Below are 21,026 nucleotides of genomic sequence, written 5' to 3'. Positions count from 1 at the left end.
CAGAGGCTAGGGACACCATTCCTTACCCATCCTGGCTAATAGCAATTTATGGATTTAACCACCATGATTTTATCCAGTTCCCTTTTAAACACTGTTATAGTCCTAGCCTTCACAACCTCCTCAGGTAAGGAGTTCCACAAGTTGACTGTGCGCTGTGTGAAGAAGAACTTCCTTTTATTTGTTTTAAACCTGCTGCCTATTAATTTCATTGGGTGACCCCTAGTTCTTGTATTATGGAAATAAGTAAATAACTTTTCCTTATCCACTTTCTCCACATCACACATGATTTTATATACCTCTATCATATCCCCCTTAGTCTCCTCTTTTCCAAGCTGAAGAGTCTTAGCCTCTTTAATCTTTCCTCATATGAGACCCTCTCCAAACCCCTAATCATTTTAGTTGCCCTTTTCTAGTGCCAGTATATCTTTTTTGAGGTGAGGGGACCACATCTGTACACAGTATTCGAGATGTGGGCATACCATCGATTTACATAAGGGCAATAATATATTCTTAGTCTTATTCTCTATCCCCTTTTTAATGATTCCTAACATCCTGTTTGCTTTTTTGACCGCCTCTGCACACTGCGCGGACATCTTCAGAGAACTATGCAAATGACTCCAAGATCTTTTTCCTGACTCGTTATAGCTAAATTAGCCCCCATCATATTGTATGTATATCTGGGGTTATTTTTTCCAATGTGCATTACTTTACATTTATCCACTTTAAATTTCATTTGCCATTTTGTTGCCCAATCACTTAGTCTTGTGAGATCTTTTTGAAGTTCTTCTCAGTCTGTTTTGGTCTTAACTATCTTGAGCAGTTTAGTATCATCTGCAAACTTTGCCACCTCACTGTTTACCCATTTCTCCAGATCATAAAGAATAAAGGTGTCAATTTTACATCAGTTGCATTTGTTTACTGTAAATACAACAAAGAACAAGCAGTAAGCTTTGAATTTCCTAACTCAGGGTGGATGTGCATTTTGGAATCTGAATGTACTTCTTAATTGTGTGGCTGGTCATTCTCTCTCACGGACAAATCAAAACTTTGGAACTAAACACCTCTGAATTTTGAAGAACATGACATACAAATCTGAATTAACCCACGTGTGTCTTAAGATGAGTTCTAACATCAGGGCTGTAAAATAAAAGATGCTGAACTTTTAACACATCTGTTCTTGATATTATGAGAGAGAATGTAGTAAATTTAGTACATACCTCATAGCCAGGGCTGAAAGGAGACTGAGACAGCAAGTTGGAAAGAGGAAAAGGCAGAACAAAGTAGAAAAAAAAGAAAACAATGTTACTTTTGAAGGAAGCATGAATATTTTATCATTTTACACTGAACGGCTACTATGCAGTAGAACATAAAAATAAAAATTGATTAGGTGTTCAGATAGATCTACTAAATTATGTAACCTACTCTTTGATCTTCACATTCTTAAAATTTCTGTTGAATAAGAAGCATATTATTACTAAATTGAGAATGAAAAATAAATCACTGTCGAAACTTTAGAATCCGGGAGCTAGATTTTTTTTAAAAGCCTTTAAATTTAGACCCATAATCAATTATGAGTACAAATGAAATAATTTAGACGCATTACTGGCTGATTTATGTATGTAGATGATATTTATGCTCATAAAGTGGGAAGTTAAAGTTTTCTCAGAGATCAGTAAACAAATATACATTTACAGCACTATAAACAAGTTTCAAGTGTGGTGGTACAAGGATAATAAAAACATCCTTCTGGCATTCCATGATTATTGTCTCTCAAAGACTTCCATGTCAATTACTCATGTTGAAAGTAAAGAGATTTTTCCCCCAACTGCCTGCCCTCCAAACCAAGGGCTTGTCTACACTGCCTTGTAGTTTGAACTACAAGGGCATGAATACCAGTGCACACCAAAGTGCTGCATTGTAACTGCCCTGTCTGGACGCTGACAGCACAACCTAAAAGATTCGTAGTTTGCGTTAATGTGGTCCTCTTCAAACAGGACTATATTAATGCAAACTAGGAACCTTTTAATACATGCATGCAGTGTCCACACAGGGGAGTTACAGAGCAGCACTTTGGTGCGCATTGCTATTCATGCCTCTGTCGTCCAAACAGAGGGCAATGTAGACATAGCCTAGTCTTAAGTGTCTCAAACTAAAGCTGGGTTCTTTTGGGTTCACACAGAAGTTAAACTTTATAACTTTGTTAACAATTCTGTTGATGGTACATTTCCAGGAATAGACTCTAACTTGCTCACTCTCAGCTGTGTTGGGTCTGCAGGGTAAACAAGAGTAAAAAGTAGTTAACATTTCTTTTAGTCACTAAACCAAGCAGAACCGATTCTGAATACACCCAAATCAATCAGCTCAGTAAATAAGCTGTCACACTCTTTTATGGAGAATAACAAGAGAAGAAAGAGCTGGAGGGAAGGCTTATGAGAAATGTATTTGATTGAGTGTGTCTGCTCACCCACAACCGACTGAGATAGCAGAATTAGAGGCAAGGTTGAATGTTCTGTGAAAATATGGCATCTTAATACAGCATCTTCACATTTTCTTTAAAACTGCCGTCATCATTTTGCACATACAAGTTTTAGGCATGCATTTTTTATGCTTAAATCTGTGCACACAAAAATTAGGCCTTTTATATCTGTATTAGACAGATATCTAGCTACCTAATTTTTGTGTGTGTTCAAATTATTCAGCTTATTATTTTTAGTGCCCACAAATGTTCTATGCCCATAGAACAGAGCAAATAGAGAGAGGAAAAAAAAAAACCCATGGTGCCTGTCTTGCAGCATCTTACAATGACATCTAAGATGCAACAAAACAAGGTTACATAGCAGTTAGAGCACATGGTTAGTGGTTCAACTGAATGTGATGATGATGATTGATGATGATGAATTTTAAGTTCTTTGGGAAAGGGACGATGTCTTCCTTTTGTATGTACAGCACCAAATGCAATTGGGCCCTGTCCAAATTAGGACTAGATCCTTGCAACCTGTCTCAAAACTAACGGATCTGGGTCAGGTTGGATCTGAAAACCACCTAACCCTCTCAGGCTTGGGTCAGATGAGGTCATCGCTGATCACTTCCTCCTGTCCGTGGGATTGATGTAGCAGTGGCTGTGTGTGCCTCGTCCTGCTGGCCAGAACCACCTTAAAGAAACTCACCATGGAGTGAGTGTGCTGACAAATTGTAGTGCCCCTCACTTGGCAGAAAGCACAGTGCAGCGAGGCGATGGCGGTCAGCAGAAGCAGCCACTTCTGCATCAACCCTATGGGCACAAGGCAGCCAGAGATGAATCATGTGCCTAGGCTTGCAGGAAACCCACACCAAGGCGAGTGTTAAGGACGACATGGCAGTGCTGACACAAGTTTGGGGGGGGAAGTGTCAGGTTTGGGACAGGATTGGTCTGAAAATGACTAGAACTCTCAGGTTGGGTTCAGGCTGGCTATGTTTGGTCTGACTCTGGATTGACCAAGGCAGATCTTTAGTTGGGGCATTCAACTGCTATCACAATATAAATTACAACAAAAATGGCTTTAAATGAACACAGCAGAACGAGAGAGTCCGAAGGAGGGATTAGAATGATGAGAGCTAACAGTGTATATGTACAAAAAACAAGCACGGGAAAAACTATTCATACAAAAACAACGGGTACAATTTTAGAGGTCACTTTTGAGAATTTGGCCCTAAATGAGGAGTATTTTCTTCATGGAAATTTTTACCTCTGGAAGAAAAGGAAAATTAGAAAGTTACCTATTTAATTTCTCAAGGTTTAAGCATTTGACCTGCTACTTGTTAAAGGTTTTTATTTTATCCATCTATATGTCATTCTGAACCATAATTTGGTAGGAAAATGATAGCATTGTATGAGTTAATGATCTGTAAAGAAAAGAAATGTTACTAATATATACGCACTGCCACTCATTATAAACCCTAATATATTTCTTCATATTGAAATTTACAGTAACAATCTGGATTTTTTAAAGTATTTTTTTTAAATGGCATTTAATAAAGGTATTTAAATAATTCAAGGAACATGTGTCCAACAAGCAGACAGGCAGGCTTTTAGTCACAGAATTAGAAGTCTAACAAACTCAAACTTTCAACTGAGCTGTACAACTAACAGAGCATGTATATAGAGAGGCCTGAACCAAAGCCCCAGAACACCCCTAAACTTTAGAAAAGTGTATCAATAAGATTGTTCAGCATTCTACAACACAGACTATCTATTTAATGTTCCAGAAAGGTGCTTTAATGACAGTTCTGAAAGCCGAAGTCCACTATGCTCAGAACGTATACAATAATGGCAGCCTTGAGACCCACAACTAAGACACCCAATTACTACACCTCTATCCCGATATAACGTGACCCGACATAACACAAATTCAGATATAACGTGGTAAAGCAGTGCTCCGGGGGGGCGGGGCTGCGCACTCCAGTGGATCAAAGCAAGTTCGATATAACACAGTTTCACCTATAATGCAGTAAGATTTTTTGGCTCCCCAGGACAACGTTATATGGAGGTAGAGGTGTATATGTAGGTCACACCAACCAGACATTAGATGATCATCTGAATCATTACTTAACTGGGCTGCATACAGACAAATGGCCTAAATGACAAAGGTTCCATATTCTGTCACCAATCCTCTAACACATCCTGCCTCCCAAAATTATTTGTAACAATTATTTTTTAGGAACAGCAAATTCTTAAGATGTAATCATGCATCAAGTGAAGTAAAAAACAATGTCCTGCCCTTTCCATACATGGCATTCAAAATTCAGCCTAGGGTTACATAATAATCAAATATTAATGTTTATATATTGTTCCTGAGAAGCATCTTATCCTTTTTAATCCAATGTGTCTTTTTTTGGCAGTACTAAGTCCTGCAGCAATTTTAAGCTGTTTAAAATTTACATAAAGTGGCAGCCCCCCCCCTTTTAACCACAGTTCTGGAAACAATCTAAAATAGTGTCACATTGCCTCTTAATTCTATTTTTATCAATATTGTAATGACATTAATAAGTGTGCATTTCTAAAATAAACCTTGAAAAGCCCAATCTGCAACTTTATTTTTTGTTCTACTAAATATTTTAAGTAAGTTTTTATTTTAAAAATGTATGTATTCATAATGTGCACCTGAATTTCTAAGTAGGTTAATGATAATTAGTGGCATCTGTAGATAATTGGGGTTCATGGATGGTGTTGCATGTAACACTAGGTCTATGTCATTTGAATAACGCTCTTGTCGTATGTCAGGTTCAATAAGTGTAACATTTTAATTGGAAAGAAAACAAGACAATGATTATTCTCATATGCTTATAAATTCTTTCCTCTTTTTTGAATTAAAATGTTTTCAAACTTTTATTTACCATGAGGTTCATTTCTGTGTGCACAGTGCAGCTTTTTTAGCTATTAAAATATATTAATTATGGCACTGTGTATACTATTTAGGTATCCCTCTCCATGACAAAAAATATATAGTAACCTAACTTATTCTAGTCATTAACTTTTTGTTCTTAAATGAAATACATAAATACATGTATTTTATTTTAGTGAAGCTGGTTATCACCCTTATACTAAGTGCTTGTTTACAAAGCATGTGACAAAGCAGTGTGATTAGTAAAGCGCTCCAATTGTCCCATGTAGACCCTGCTGGCACATTAATGTTAACGTGAACGAGAGTGTGCCAGCAGGAGCTATCTGGGACAGTTAGAGTGCAGAATATTAGAGTCCTTGATAAATCACCCCCCAGTACTTTGCTGGTTCCGTGTAGACAAGCCCTAAAATTTCTTCCTAAACCTAATACTCTTTTCTAAAACAAGATGCATATGTAAACATCACCAAATACAAAAGGATTATTTGCAAAAGGATTATTTACTAGTTAAAGCGCTGTAGGAATCATTGTGGTTCATGCACTACACAGATGAAAAACGTCTGAACACACACAAAACCAAGAGCAGAAGTTATTCAGATATTTAATGAGCCCCCATTTCAAGTGTTCTCCTGAGGCCATTTTTCACTGTACTACAAATCAATACAAATGCAGCTTTGACATAACAGATTTTTTTTTCAATTATGCAGTAAACATATTTGTCATATCAATTCTAATTTATATACCAATTCCAATTCTACAATCAGTTGGGACTACTCATCTAAGAAAGGGTGACATCACCAGACCCTCAAATACCATAATCCTTCAAAAATGGATTATTTACCGTATTCGGGTTATGATGGAAGCAGAGCTTGACAAATATGCATTCATATGCTGAGACAGTGCCCTTCCTGTTGTGTTAAGGTGCTCTTTTTCACAACAAAGTGTGGTAAATTTACAAAACATTGAATTTCATTTTTTTTGCAACAGTCTATTATTTTAATAATTAGATAATTGCATACCAGAAGGGCCTCATCTGGGGTGGTAGGTGAGAGTTCTGCAGATACTGTCCGAATAGTGTTGAGTCCCGTTAAGGAAACATTTGAGAGTCGTCTTTTACGTACACCACTGCAGTTGTTAGGGATTTTAAATGCACACCTCTTATGGTAGTTTAGACCACATCCTGAAAAGGAAAACATGAAACTTTCCTATTAAAGATTATTTCAGAATAAAGTAGAAATGTATTTTTATATTGAACAAAAATGGCACCCTAATTTTCTCTGAAGCTATTGTTATTCAGCATTGCTATTTAGCTTTAAGTTTTGCTAGTTTAAAAAGGTGTTAAGGGAAATCTCAGTGGTTTATATATAATTTAATAAACTTCCAAAAGTTACCACCATGACCAAACCTCAGTCTTAGTCCCTCATTTGCCAAGAATCTATGAGTGGAAGGCACTATGGTGGCTTTATACTCAGTACATGGGAGGTAGGGAAAAAAGATTTAATTTCACGTCAGTCATTGGCAACATTCCAACAGGAGCTCAGTACAGATGCTCTGGATAAAGTGAGAATCATCACAGCAAATATCTATACTCTGATCTCTTACCAGCATTGTTCAAGAGCAACTTTAATGAAGTCAGTAGAGTTATACTGGTATAAAATCAGATAAAAGAATTAGGCTCAGGGTGTGAGAAATTTACATGACAGAAAGGCCTTTCCTCAGATAAAGATTAGACATGGACAACCCTCTGTGACACCTCCTGGGGGTACAGAGTGAGGCTTCCGCCTGCCTTTAGTGTGAGAAAGCCTGTCGTGGGTAAGCTTCCTGACTCCACCAGCGCGGGCAACACAAGCACTCGCCGCTTAGCCTACGGAGGCTCTGCTGGCACTGTGCAGGTTAGCGATAGGCACACTCCAAACCCCAAGTCCTCCAAGCATCCTTCTAGAGTGCCCAGCCACTAGTCCACTGGATGCTCTCAGCATTCAAAGATTTACTGCTCACAAAGGAACTGTACACCCCAGCTTAACACATACATCTCAGATCACAGCTCCACTTAACACATGGCTCTTAGATAAGTTTATAGCACAAATGATTAAATTTTTATTTAACAAAGTATAGAAATTCAAGAGATGGTAAGTAGAAATATTGGAAACAAATTGTTACATACAAAATAAAATCATAACACTCATTCTAGAGCCTAGACTTAACTAACGAGTTACTGTCATGTCTTATAGGGCAGAGCTCACTCAAAATCCTTCCCATGTATTACAGGCAGGCTTCGCTGGGATCTTCCATTCAAGAGACAAGCTAAATTGTCAGCCTTCTTCCTCAGTGGAAAAGATTCAGGATGTCTCCCTGTATCTTCAATTTTACCTCCACAATCATTATCTTTCCTCATAATCAGGACACCTCCCTGCTGGTTGTTGTTTTCCTGTGTGCCTCTTTCTTGGCAATTTTACAATCTCTTGATTAGCATATGGCTCAGACTGTAGCTAGGCCTCCATTGTGAAGCGGACAATACTCAATATATACATTACCAGTCACAGAGACATAAAAGTGTCTCTTCCTTCCTACCTGACAGGAGCTGATCTGCCCTAACTAAAACACCTTAAGAACATAATTTTCAGTACAGATACATAATTCTTTAGACTTTATCCGTACATACATTTTGCAATGATTATGATGACCAGTGGACTCTTGGCAGAGATCTCACATGCCACCTTTTGGTAAACTTAATATGCATACATCTGACCTTGGGGATGCACCCTTTGCCACCAAAAGGTTTGTGGATCACACCCTCCTCTGTGCCTAAATTCTGGATTTTATAGTATGACAAGACCTCATGAGGAAGAGAGCATAGCCTGGCATTTGGTGTTGTGAAGGGAGGAGAGTTTGCAATTGGAGATAGCAGTACCAGATTATGGCTAAATAAAGATGGGGGAAAGTGAAAGCTGACAAAAAATGTTTCATGTTCTTTGTTGATTTGTATCCAATTCAATCCCAATGAACCCAGTGGTATTCCCGAGGATGCCAGTCAACATAAGATTTTGGACCCACGGGATTTAAAGAAGTTATTATTACTTACAAACAATTAATATCAAACTCTAAGGCTATGTCTACACTACAAATTACTTTGGTATAATTTACGTTGTTCAGGGGTGTGAATAATCCACACCCCTGAGTGACATAAGTTATACCAACCTAAGTGCCATTGTAGACGGCGCTATGTCAGTGAGAGAGCTTCTCCCACCAACATAGGTACCACCTCTCATGGAGGCAGGAGTTATTAAGCCAACAGGAAAGCTCTCTCCCATCGGCTTAGAGCATCTTCACCAAACATTCTGCAGCTGGGCCTCTGTAAATTATGTGTGTAAACTCAGCCTGTAACTAAACACATGAAAGCGAATATCAATACTAGTAAATCTAGTTATCTTTGCACTTCAAACAATACAATATTTTGCAGCCAACAGTATTATTATTTGTCTATGGACGACATGGGATATACATTTTTTCCCCTTTAAAGAAGCCTGGATATCTTGAAGAGTAAGGATTACAAATGTACCCATAAAATAGCTGGACTTTCCAAAGCAGCAGACATTCAGAAAGTTTACTGTGTTGTCCCAAGAAAGGTTCCCTAGATTCAGAAAAACGATGAGCCCAATGGCACGTTAAAGACTAACAGATTTATTTGGGCATAAGCTTTCGGGGGTAAAAAACCCACTTCTTCAGATGCACTTCTTCTTCCATGCTTCTGAAGAAGTGGGTGTTTTACCCATGAAAGCTTGTGTCCAAATAAATCTGTTAGTCTTTAAGGTACCTCCAGATTCCTCGTTCTTGTGGATACAGACTAACAGGGCTACCCCTCTGATACTAGATTCAGTCATTCAGCTACCATTTGTTCATTTATTCTAGGCCAGGAGGAGAAAGATCATCATCACTAGCCTTGTTACTTTAGTCATACTAAGCATCTTGTTTTGAATTCCCACAATATGTTTATTCCATTATTAGCTTTACTCCAGGAATTGCTATATTTATTTTCATGTTGTTCTTTTTCTGTCATCTCAATTTATCAATGAGTTAGGTCAGAAAACCATACAAAATTACTCTTTATTTAAACACAATATCTTTTTTAAAAGGGGAGAGAGTAGATCCCATTTCCCCAGCAGAATAATGGCTTATGCCTCTTGAACTCCTCCTCCTAAATAATCTACTCTGGTCATTATAAGCATTTAAATGCTTATAAATAAGCAATTCAGAGGGGAGTGAGATTAACCAGTAAGGACTCTGTTCAACAATGAATACGCTTCTAGGCAAATTCACGTGCCGTTATTTTCTGCCAGGGTATCCATCCCAACCATACCCTAAGTACAAATCATACAGACTCCACTAAGCCTGATGGCTTTGCATCATTACTTAATGTTAGGGAAGATAATGTAGACTCCACAAACAATTTTTAAAAAAGATTCAGGGCCTAAAACTAGACAAGAAAATGAGAAAAACAAATTTATTTTTCATTTTTCAAAAAATTCTCCTTGATGGCTGGAGTAACCCTGGTCAGTGTAGCCCTCGCTGAAAACAATGAGCCATGCCTCTCAACCTGCCTAGGTTCAAATATGCAGTGTGCGCCAAATACCCAAAATGAAGAAAACAAACAAACAAACAATTCATGGAGGAAAATTAAGTGGGATTCACTTTTTAGTGGAAAAAATTCTGGCTATAATCTCAATTAGATATTCTTCATTTTTTATGTAAATAATATTCAATAGCAAAAAGTGAATGAACACCAAATTAATGTGGAACATAGGGAACTTTGAGACTACATTGTGTGATTGTCCCTTGAAATGAAAGCCATCCAATAGGTATGCAATGAGTTTTGTGCTTTTTTTCATGCACACACGACTCCTAAACCATCTGTGTGTTCACACTGTTGTACCTGCACCAGTACAGCCCACATGGAATTAGAAACCATGGGTGAAATCCTGGATCCATGGAAATCAAACTCCCATTGACTTCAGCAAAGTCAGGATTTTACTTCATATGTCCACACAACACTGTGCTGCATTGATTGTACTGCTTTGCTGTCTCAAAAAGTACGCTGTAATACCTTGGATTGGCTCCAGGCTCACTATATTCTGACCAGTTTCCACAATGCATTATGGGATGCCCCTTGGAGACCAGAAGAATAGTTCTGGTGCCCACACTATTTTCAGATACTGTCAAGCACAGAAGTGGCATGCTTGACTGACTGACAGATTGGAAAGCAAATGCTAATGTAACTTACCTTCACACTTAAGTCCCTGACGCACAAGACCCCACAGCATTTCTCCACAGTGGTCACAGAAGGCTGGTGCTCGGTATGAATGAACAAACAGAGCATGGGGACGGATCTGAAAGTCTTCAAATGTGGCAGAAGCTGTAAAACAAAAACATATAAAAGATAAAACTAATACATACCATAATTAATCTGTGTCATTATGTGATATTTTATTGTAATAGATAATTTGATTTTTTTTCCAGATATAATTGAAATACAATTATTATTATCTTGAGTTTCTCTCTTGTGGTCATTATTGTACACGGAATTCTTTATTCATGTAGAATTTAATTTATAGAAAGAGAAGTATGGATTCGCAATTGCTTGTAAATATTCCAAGGATAAAATGCTAGGAACCATCAGCCATACCAAAACGAATGTTAGAAAAATCTATAAGTGTGCTTCTAAGTATATTTGCCAGTCCTTCAGATGTACACCAAAGTTGCAGCCAACTTTTATACTTTCCTTTCCAACTTTTGTACTGCTTAGAATAATACTGATCTCTTACCAGAGCTATCATAGTCACAACTATTAAAACCTGTGTATTTATGAAATGTTTGTTCATAATATCTATTGAATTCGCATCCAAGCCTGTCATTTACATTATTTTATAATCCTTCATTTTTACAGTATATCGTAATGTATTTACCAAGGATTTTTTTTTAATTTTTAAATTGTTGTAAATGTTGTCATCAAAATTTAAAGGTGTGATTATTTGCCATTTTTTCATAATGGTTGTATGAGGTAGTTGCTACATTCATCCAGATTTATTAAGACTCTCTCTGAGGTAATGTGATAAACAACATATTGGTAATCTAGAATGAGTATTATCTGTTTTCTAGCAAAGGCATAAAGAATGATTAGTGCATTAAACCTTTGCCATAAATTAGCAAAGGATTCAACCAAATTTCAAGAAATTTTTCTAAGCACTATTTTATAAGATTGCATCATTATGGAAGATAGACACAAGCTAAGATACATTGCATAGGAGCATTGTAGCCGCAAGTCATTATCAAACACGGAAAATGAAAGTGGACAAGAAGGGCCACTGATGCAGACCATTTCTTAACAGGAAGCATATTACCATTTGCCCAGTCAAATGCTAAAAAAACAAAAACAGTTACTAACCTTTCCATAACTGTTGTTCTTCGAGATGTGTTGCATGTGTCCATTCCAATGTAGGTGTGTGTGCGCCCTGCCCAGTGCTGATACGTCTGTGACAAGGGACAGCGATGGATGGGGCCATGAGAACGGAATGCTCGCGCAAACCACCAGTGGGCCCAGCCACCAACCAAGGGAGATGAAAACCAGGGGGAGGAACCATGAGGATCGTGTTCAGATGGTGGGGTTTTGGTGAGTACACCAAAGCTAGCCATGCCTGGAGACGTCCGAGTCAAAGTTTTGCATACTGAACTACATAAGTACATGAGGTCATTTGACCCAACAGCCTCAGGCAATTCCATGTCATTATAATCAGGCATTCCTTGAGGTGCTCTATAAGCATCATGATTGCCTGAATCTGCCCTTCCAGGAGAAAGGCTCTGGCTTGGTCAGAATTGAGCACCACTTCAATGAACTCTATTCTCTGTACCAAGGAAAGGGTAGATTTCTGCTTATTCATTAGTAGGCCTAGATCCCAGAAGGTTGACTGGATGAGATGTATGCTTGACTCCACCTGAGCCCTAGTCCAGCCTCTGACCAGCCCGTCGTCAAAGTAAGGGTAAACCTGAACCCCTTGCCTCCTTAGGTAGACCGCTACGACCACCATGAACTTTGTAAACATGCGTGGTGCTGCCGATAGGCAGAACAGGAGAACTGCAAAGTGGTAGTGCATGCGATTCACAACAAACTTGAGGAATCTTCTGTCCCACTGAAATATCAAAATGTGAAAATAAGTGTCTCTTAAATCAAGGCTGGTGTACCAGTCCCCTCGATCTAGGACGGGGATGATGGAATACAATGAGACCACATGGAACATTAGCTTCTTGAGGTAACTGTTGAGCTGCCACAGGTCCAGGATAGATCTGAAACCTCCCTTGGCTTTCAGGATTAGAAAATAATGGGAGCAGAACCCTCAACTCCTTAAATTCTGTGGAATCTCTTCCACCTCTTGGGCTTAGGGTGACCAGATGTTCCGATTTTATAGGGACAGTCCCGATTTTTGGGTCTTTTTCTTATATAGGCTCCTATTACCCACCACCCCCATCCCAATTTTTCACACTTGCTGTCTGGTCACCCTACTTGGGCTAGAAGTTGCTCATGAGAAGGGTTCCTGAAGAGAGACGGGGAGGAGGATGGGGTGGGCGGAAGATAATTGAATTGGAGGGTATATCCCACTTCTATTGTGCTTAGTACCCAAGGGTCTGTAATAATACGGGACCATGCCCGAAGGAAGTGGAACAAGTGGTCCGCAAACAAAGTGCACGTTGGATCCAAAGTCTCTGTGGCTGGTACGCTGTCCCCATGAGTCCCATCAAAAGACCTGCTTAGAGTGCGTGGAATGTCTTGGGGAAGCAGGCATTGATGACGAGAGGACTGGGGTGGAGGTCTCTGCCTGAAGTCTCTGCTTCTCTTCCTCTGTGAGTCCTTCTGGGACAGTGGAGGGAAGAACCAGAAGGAAGGCTGGGGCATAAAATGCTTTCTTATAGATGCCGGGGTGTGTATGATCAGGGACTTCAGAGTAGCCCTGGAAACTTAGAGGCCATGGAGCTTAGAGTCCGTCTGCTCTGAAAAGAGCAAAGTGCCCTTAAAGAGAAGATCCTGGAGAGTCTGTTGGACCTCATGTGGGAGGCCTGAGGATTGGAACCAGGAACTTCTATAGATAACCACTGCAGAGGCCATGAACCTGACTGCTGAATCTGCAGCTTCCAGGGTCCCTTGTAGGGAAGCCCTTCCTACAGACTTCCCCTCCTCCATCAAAGAGGAGAACTCGTGTCTGGCCTCTTGGGGCATCAAGTCCTTAAATTTTAACAAGGAGTCCCAAATATTAAAGTCATAACCTGCTTGTTAGTTCGCAAAACTGAGCTGCAACCCCCCAGTTGAGTAGTCCTTCCTCCCAAACAGGTCTAGCTTCTTAGTGGTAACCCGTCACTCTTGTTCATTGGCAGCTGAGACCACCAAGGATACTGGGAGTGGGTGAGTATGTAAAAATTCATATCCCTTAGCCAGGACAAAGTTCTTCTTTTTGGACTTTTTGGCTGTGGGAGGTAGGGATGCTGGCGTTTGCCATAGGGCTTTTATTGGGTCCCTGATGACCTTGTTGAGGGGAAGGGCCACTCTTGACAGGCCCACTGTGGCCAAGATGTCCAACAAAGAGTGGGAGGATTCCTTAACCTCCTCCATCTGGATGCTTAGGTTTTGGGCCACTTTCTTAAGAGTCCCATTGTTGTCATGAGAGAGCGCAATGTCAGCTCCTGCCACAGGCCTCGTCAGGAGAAGAAGAGGAGGAATCCTGCACCTGCAGGGAGTACTGGTCTTTGCCTTCGGCACTGGCTGAGTCACATGGTGTTGGCTCCTCGTAGTCAGTACCAGTCCGGTACTGGAGCCTGGATCAGGGTCTGCTCAAAGAGGTGGCAGTACTCTTCCCTCAGAGGCCACCGAGTAGGAGTGTCTTGATCGAAAACTCTGTGTAGGGGAAAACACCAATGGGTTCCAGAAGGACCACTGTACAGGCACCTGCCATTGTCCAGGAGGCCAAGCAACTGACAGAATGCCTGGCCCAGGTTCATCACAGAGAAGTACCAACTTGCCTGCTGGGGCCGGTTGCTGCGGGAGATATAGGATTCCGATTATGAGGAATCTCTGTCTGGAGAACAGAGAGGAGCACTTCCCACTTGTGATTGTGACCAGTTCCAAGGCAGGGAAGACCAGGATGGGCCACCATGACCAGCTCCCCGTTAGACGGTACCGAGGGCCTCAGTACCGAGCTATAGCCAGTAGTCACATGTTCTCTTCTGCCCGCTGACACCGACACCATTGGCTCTTGTACCACTGGCAATGCCAGCACCGACAGCAGGAGCAGGTCTCTAGCTGCAGCAGAAATCTCCAGCATGGATGGTACCGTCGAAGTGCTGACAGATTGATCAGTGCCAGGCTCAATGGCGCCTCCAATGTGGCTGGAGTGAATGGCACTGCCTGAGTTGCTGGAGCCGTGGAATGGCCCTGTGCAGGTCGCGCTCTGCTGCAGTCTCCATGTCTGGCCATTCTAGGAGTCGGGGAACATCTTCTGTTTCTTCCTCAGCACCGGAGATGGTGAACAGTGCCAGCGTTCTTGGATGGTGACAGGAGCACCAGGCCTCGGCACCAGTTCAAAGGAAACTCTGCTAAAACAGAGAAACTAAGTCTAACAACTGCAAAAGAAAAGTTAACTAACTATGAATAAAACTATGTACAAAGTAGGCAACAAAGTCCACTGAGGAAGATTTGTAAGAACAAGGACAGAGAAGTTCCAGCGACTGTCCTGGGTGGCAAGAAGGAACTGAGGGAGCATGGAAACACCAATGCCCTATAAACCATTGCTATGGACATGCGGCACTGAGGGAAAAATTTCCGGCGGCTGTACTCGGAGCACACACACACCTAAATTGGAATGGAGATGTGCAATCACTCAAGAATAGGAAGTTTCACAGAAAGATCAAAAATTGGCCTGCACTCATAATTTCAAATCCTCTTGGGAAAGGTGCAACAATTCCAACTGTTGGAACAGCTACGATAGTTAGAATAATCATTTTGGGATTGGCTTATAGAATAGGCAACTACAGTATATAAAGACATTTTGGTTCCAGATCATCAACGTTCAGATGTTTAATTTGAATCAAAGATTTGTTTGGCCTCATTACAAGAGTGGGAGTGAAACTGACAATCTGAAGGATTGGAAAGAACCTGTAAAGAGTACTACAGGGAAATAAGCCAGGGCCTTATAGCAAGACAATATATCCCTGAAGGTGTGAACAAAATGGTGTATTTATATTTTAATCATACAGCTAAAGCTACAGAAATGTCTTTTAAAGCTGCATGTGAGTGCTGACCACAGCACTAATCTGTGAATAATTTAATTGATCAGATATTGCATTCATAAATACTATGGGGATGGGCATTACATAAAACAGTTTAGGACAGGACTTAAACATATGCTTAAATCAACCCTGGTTCAGAACAGCACTTAAGCATGTGCTTAAATTCCATGGATGTGAGCAGGATTGAGCACATGCTTAGATGCTGTCCTGAATAGGAATATTTTCGGGAACTGGGGCCTAAGTAATACATCACACGATGTCACGCGAATTTTTTGTGGTTCAATCCAAATAAAGTCTTGAGACCCAATCACTGCTGGGCCCATTCCTGTTCCTTTCACATTAATGGATGTGACTGAAATGGAGGACTGAAATACCAATCAAGGGGAAGGTTTTACACTAGTTATAGAGCTGATTATAATAAAGGCCAGCTGCAGTGAAGTCAGTCCTGTCTCTGTATGAAGTTGCACCACTTAGAAAAACATTTCTAAGAATTTCTACAGAGAAACAGTGTTAGCGCTGTCTAATCACACCAGTTTTTAGACTTGGGAATTTGTATCACAGATCTTCATCATATCAAATCAAAAATGGGGTCAAACGACTCACTATTATGGAATTAAACAAATCCTTTTCCCCTTGCTCAACCCAAAACCCTAGAAATGTACTCCAGTCAAAAAACCTTTATCAATGGCGTGTCATTTATTTTGTAGGGAGTTTCCAAGTTTCAGATTTTCCTAATAGACTATGTAAAAAAATATTTAATATTCCAGGTATAATAATTCCATCCTTCAGTCCATCCATCCAGATAGTCCAGTAGGTTAGGACATCCTGATTCATAATTAAAATAGTTTTGAACTATTTAACATGGACTGAAGACAAACAATATACATTTATTCAGATGCATTTCAGCCAAGCAAGGTTTAGATCACCTAAGAAAAACAACTGCGGGGAGTTACTGCGCTAGGGTTTTTCAAAATAAAGTGGTCAATTCTATTGTTAAGTCAATGTTGGCCTTGGGATATCAAACAAAAATCATCAAAATAGATTTTACATTATTTAGGAGGCTCCTTCAAGAGTTTACTTTGGCTTGGACTGAACATGAATTGGCATATACAAATCCAAAGTAAGGAGCTGATCCTGAGATACATTCCATGCTGGCAACTCCCATAGACTTTAGCGTGAGTTATATACTGTGGGATCAAGCCCTGAGACTTCAAAATGTATTTAAAATGTAAAATGTTTCACTTTTCTTGGACCTATTGTACATGGTACAAACATAACATAGGCACTAATACTTAAATTATTAATTGTATAATGCAGTCATATTTTAGAAATAGACACACTGCATACTTTAGGTACTAAATTCAACTATTGTAGGGAAACAGGCTCTGTGTTAATAGGAATAATATTTAAACGTTCGTGTTGCCTGAAACATTCAGTTAAATCTATGCCTGGTTTGAAGGCCAGTGAGATATTACATTGGTCAAAGTAAATTTGCCTTCTGTGTCATCAGCCAGAATAAATAAATAAATCAAAACTAATTTATATTGTCTATTGGGTTTGGACCTTAAACTGTTACATAATCTAGTTGCCATATTCCAGTGGTTATTTCTGTAGATGTGGTACAGGCAGTTGGAAATGCAACAGCATTGTTGTTAACATGTTAATAATCAAATTACTTATTAAATAGAGAATTATGAATACCAAACTTGACTTAGGCTACAGTTCAGCAAATCATTTAAGCATGTACTAAAGTCCATCCCTATTCATCAAAATACATAAGCTCATGCTTAATTTAAAGCACATCCTTAAGTCCAACTGGAGTCAATGGGACTTGAGCATGTATCTAAAGTTAAACACACTTAAGTGCTTTGTTGAGCAGGGATGGACTGCTAAATTGCGGGGCTTAGTGAGAAATTATTGTCTGGGCTCATTTGTGAATGATATTTTAGACAACAGATACAATGCAGAAAAAGCACAGCACAGACTTTGAAAAATGCGATAACTTTTATTTATCATAGAATCATAGAATATTAGGGTTGGAAGAGACCTCAGGAGGTCATCTAGTCCAATCCCCTGTTCAAAGCAGGTCCAACACCAACTAAATCATCTCAGCCAAGTCTTTGTCAAGCTGGGCCTTAAAAACCTCTAAGGATGCAGATTCCAGCACCTCCCTAGGTAACCATTCTAGTGCTTCACCACCCTCCTAGTGAAACAGTGTTTCTTAATATCCAACCTAGACTTCCCACACTGCAACTTGAGACCATTGCTCCTTGTTCTGTCAGCTGCCACCACTGAGAACAGTCTAGCTCCATCCTCTTTGGAACCCCCATTCAGGTAGTTGAAGGCTGCTATCAAATCTCCCCTCACTCTTCTCTTCTGCAAACTAAATAACCCCAGTTCCCTCAGCTGCTCCTTGTAAGTCACGTGCCCCAGCCCTTAATCATTTTCATAGACCTCCGCTGGACTCTCTCCAATTTATCCACATTCCTTCTGTAGGGTGGGGGGGCAAAACTGAACACAATACCCCAGATGTGGCCTCACCAGTGCCAAATAGAGAGGAATAATCACTTCCTTTGGTCTGCTGGCAACAGGGGCAGCTCTATGTTTTTTGCCACCCCAAGCACGGCAGTCAGGCGGCCTTCGGCAGCACGCCTGTGGGCGGTCCGCTGGTGACGCGGATTCGGCGGCATTTCTGCAGGTGATCTGCCAGTCCCGCGCCTTTGGCGTACCCACCACCGAAGCCGCAGGACTGGCAGACCTCCCACAGGGATGCCGCCGAAAGCTGCCTGACTGCCGCCCTCACGGCGACCGGCATGCTGCCCCAGCCACGCGCTTGCTGCGCTGGTGCCTGGAACTGCCCCTGACTGGCAATGCTCCTACTAATACAGCCCAATATGTCGTTGGCCTTCTTAGTTTGATAAGTTAATGAAAGAAAAAAATCATTTTTAGTTATACGCAAAATTAGCTATTCATTTAAAAAAAAATGAAGATTGTGACTGAAGTGAATCTGAAATTTAGTTTTTCTATAAGCAGTTTTGCTACTGCTGCATTCAGTCCCACCTGCAATGGATAAACTGATGAAAAGTTTTGGTTGCTCAGTGTCATCCTCTCATTTTGCTTTTGTTCATCAGTATTATCCTCACTTTCTCCCAGGCTGACTCAAGTGGTAAAGAAAGAATTGACATCCCTTCTACTAAAGCTGTAATTGATCCAGTTGGGGTCCCTGCAGATTAATTGACAAGTCATCATGGCTCATGCACTCAGCATAAAAATTGAGCTTTCTACCATTTACACGGTGATGGCCTACTCTATTTGTTGTTTAATTCAGACTGCAAGCAGAATATTAGACAGAACAATTTTATCTGTAACAAAGTTAAATGCAAAACATTATGTTAATGCAACATTAAGTGTTCATAATTGAAACAAAAATAGTCAGGAAAAACAAAAATGTAAGCAGCAGTGAACTTGGTCTTGCTGCATGCCTGCAGTATTTTCTAATCACCCAGTTCTCTAGTGAAGAGACATTTATCATTCTGCAAGCTAGTTTCGGTAGGGTTTAATCATGTTTTATGATGACCTCATTTTCCAGTGAAGACAAGCCCAAAAGGAGCAGGATTTTATTAGGTTCTTCCTTAAATTATAATAACTGTTCAAAAATGATTTTTCACTTGTTTGTAACTTTTAAAATTATTATTATATACACTTGCAGACACACACACGTAGGAAAGGCTTAACATGGACTATTTACGTTCAAAGTTTCAACTTTCAGATTCCTCATTGTGTGCCTGTACGTAAAAATTAAAGCTGGCTGGCAGTCAGAACAGAAAAAATATATTTAGGCTGACTGCCTCAATACTTTTAAAAATATGAATCATTAACTCATAGTTAAGGATACGATTTAGTCACAGATTTAATGGATTCCGTGACTTTACAGGACATCCATGACTTCTTTGGCTTCAGCTGTTAGCGGCTGCAGCCAGGGCTGTGAGCTCCCCGCCACCTCCTGGGCCATGCCCCTCCTCCCCCCCTGCATGGCTGTGCCAGGGCTGGGCTCCCTCCAATAGTTGTGGCTGCCAGTCCCCCCCCTCCATAGAGCTCCAGCTGTCATTCCTCCCCTCCCCAACTTATTTTTTAGTAAAAGTCACAGACAGGCAACAGGCTTTCATGAATTTTTGTTTATTGCCCACAACTTGTCGGTGACTTTTACTAAAAGTAACCATGACAAAATCTTAACCTTGCTTATAGTAGTAAATGCTATGCTTGGTAATGTTGCAGGATTCAGTTCATAATAGGCTATTATTTAACTCATAACTCATTTGTTGCCATCTATTCAAGCATCCCCAAGAAATTCTAAGCCATACTAAAACATGGACATTATAACAAGAACTTTGGGAAGGATTCATTGATCCAGCCACAATGATTAATGAATTTACACTTTTCTTTCATTATAGCAAAGCAGAGGGAGACATTTTGTTCTTCATCTGGGCCGGCTCCAGGCACCAGCCCAGCAAGCAGCTGCTTGGGGCGGTGAATGGTGAGGGGCGGCACGTCCGGGTCTTTGGCAATGGGTCCCTCGGTCCCTCTCGGAGCGAAGGACCAGCCGCCGAATTGCTGCCAAAGACCTAAGCGGCAGCAGGTAGAGCTGAAGATCACAATCGTGGTGTTTTTTTTTTTCTTTTCTCTTTGCTGCTTGGGGCAGCAAAAACCCTGGAGCTGGCCCTGTTCTTCATTGATATGACATTTTGACAACCAGTGGAAGGCAAGTCCTCAGTTTGTATAAATTGTCAGAGCTCCGTTTACACTAGCTGAGGATCTGACCTTGGATTTCTGAGCTGGAATAGGGCTTATACTAAGCTTAACTTGAATGTTTGGGGCCCAATCCTCTCATTCAATGGAAATTTGTGACTTCCCTGGAAATTAAACATACACAGCTGACAGAATGACTGGGCCACTTGCTTTATTCTCTGAATGGAAAAGGAGAATTGATTTATACCAATTTTGTTTCTTTAAAGTTAATTTGTCCTGGTCCCTATTTAAATTCATTTATTAGCAATATGTACCGTTTTAATACAACCAAATCTATACTGAGATAAGGAAACTCAGATGGGGAAAACCTTTGTCTGCTATGTATTCTGGACATTTATGTAAACACCTGTGAACTCTGTAAATTTTGGTTACAAGGAAATTCCATAATGAAATTAATATCCTTATTTATCCACCACAGCTTTATGCCACTGAGGAATAAACAGTAAAATCTAGATGGTTAAATAATTTAAAAATATTTGCTCAATATATACATACATTTTTAATTTCTGAGAGGAA

General features: G+C 40.2%; 1 protein-coding gene across 14 annotated transcripts in view; it reads right to left on the bottom strand.

Moving 5' to 3' along the window:
- PRKD1 (protein kinase D1) overlaps positions 1–21,026 on the bottom strand; it is a 307,098-nt gene that overhangs the window by 69,461 nt on the left and 216,611 nt on the right. For 10 of the 14 annotated variants that reach the window (XR_005598150.1, XR_005598151.1, XR_005598152.1 and 7 more), the window contains 3 exons: positions 10,657–10,788; positions 6,398–6,558; positions 1,218–1,241 (listed from right to left, as the gene is read on the bottom strand). Coding sequence is in view for 10 of the 14 variants with exons in the window: in XM_039537711.1 (XP_039393645.1) it covers positions 1,218–1,241; positions 6,398–6,558; positions 10,657–10,788 (317 nt within the window). In the remaining 4 variants the exon portion in view is untranslated. Of the gene's footprint in view, positions 1–1,217; positions 1,242–6,397; positions 6,559–7,621; positions 7,818–10,656; positions 10,789–21,026 lie in introns of those variants that run through there. The other 4 variants (XM_039537721.1, XM_039537722.1, XM_039537723.1 and 1 more) reach the window with 4 other exon arrangements.

The sequence above is a fragment of the Mauremys reevesii genome, linkage group 4 (genome assembly GCF_016161935.1).
Source record: "Mauremys reevesii isolate NIE-2019 linkage group 4, ASM1616193v1, whole genome shotgun sequence".
NCBI classification, from domain to species: Eukaryota; Metazoa; Chordata; order Testudines; family Geoemydidae; genus Mauremys; species Mauremys reevesii.
This window is presented reverse-complemented; position numbering and strand designations above follow the sequence as displayed.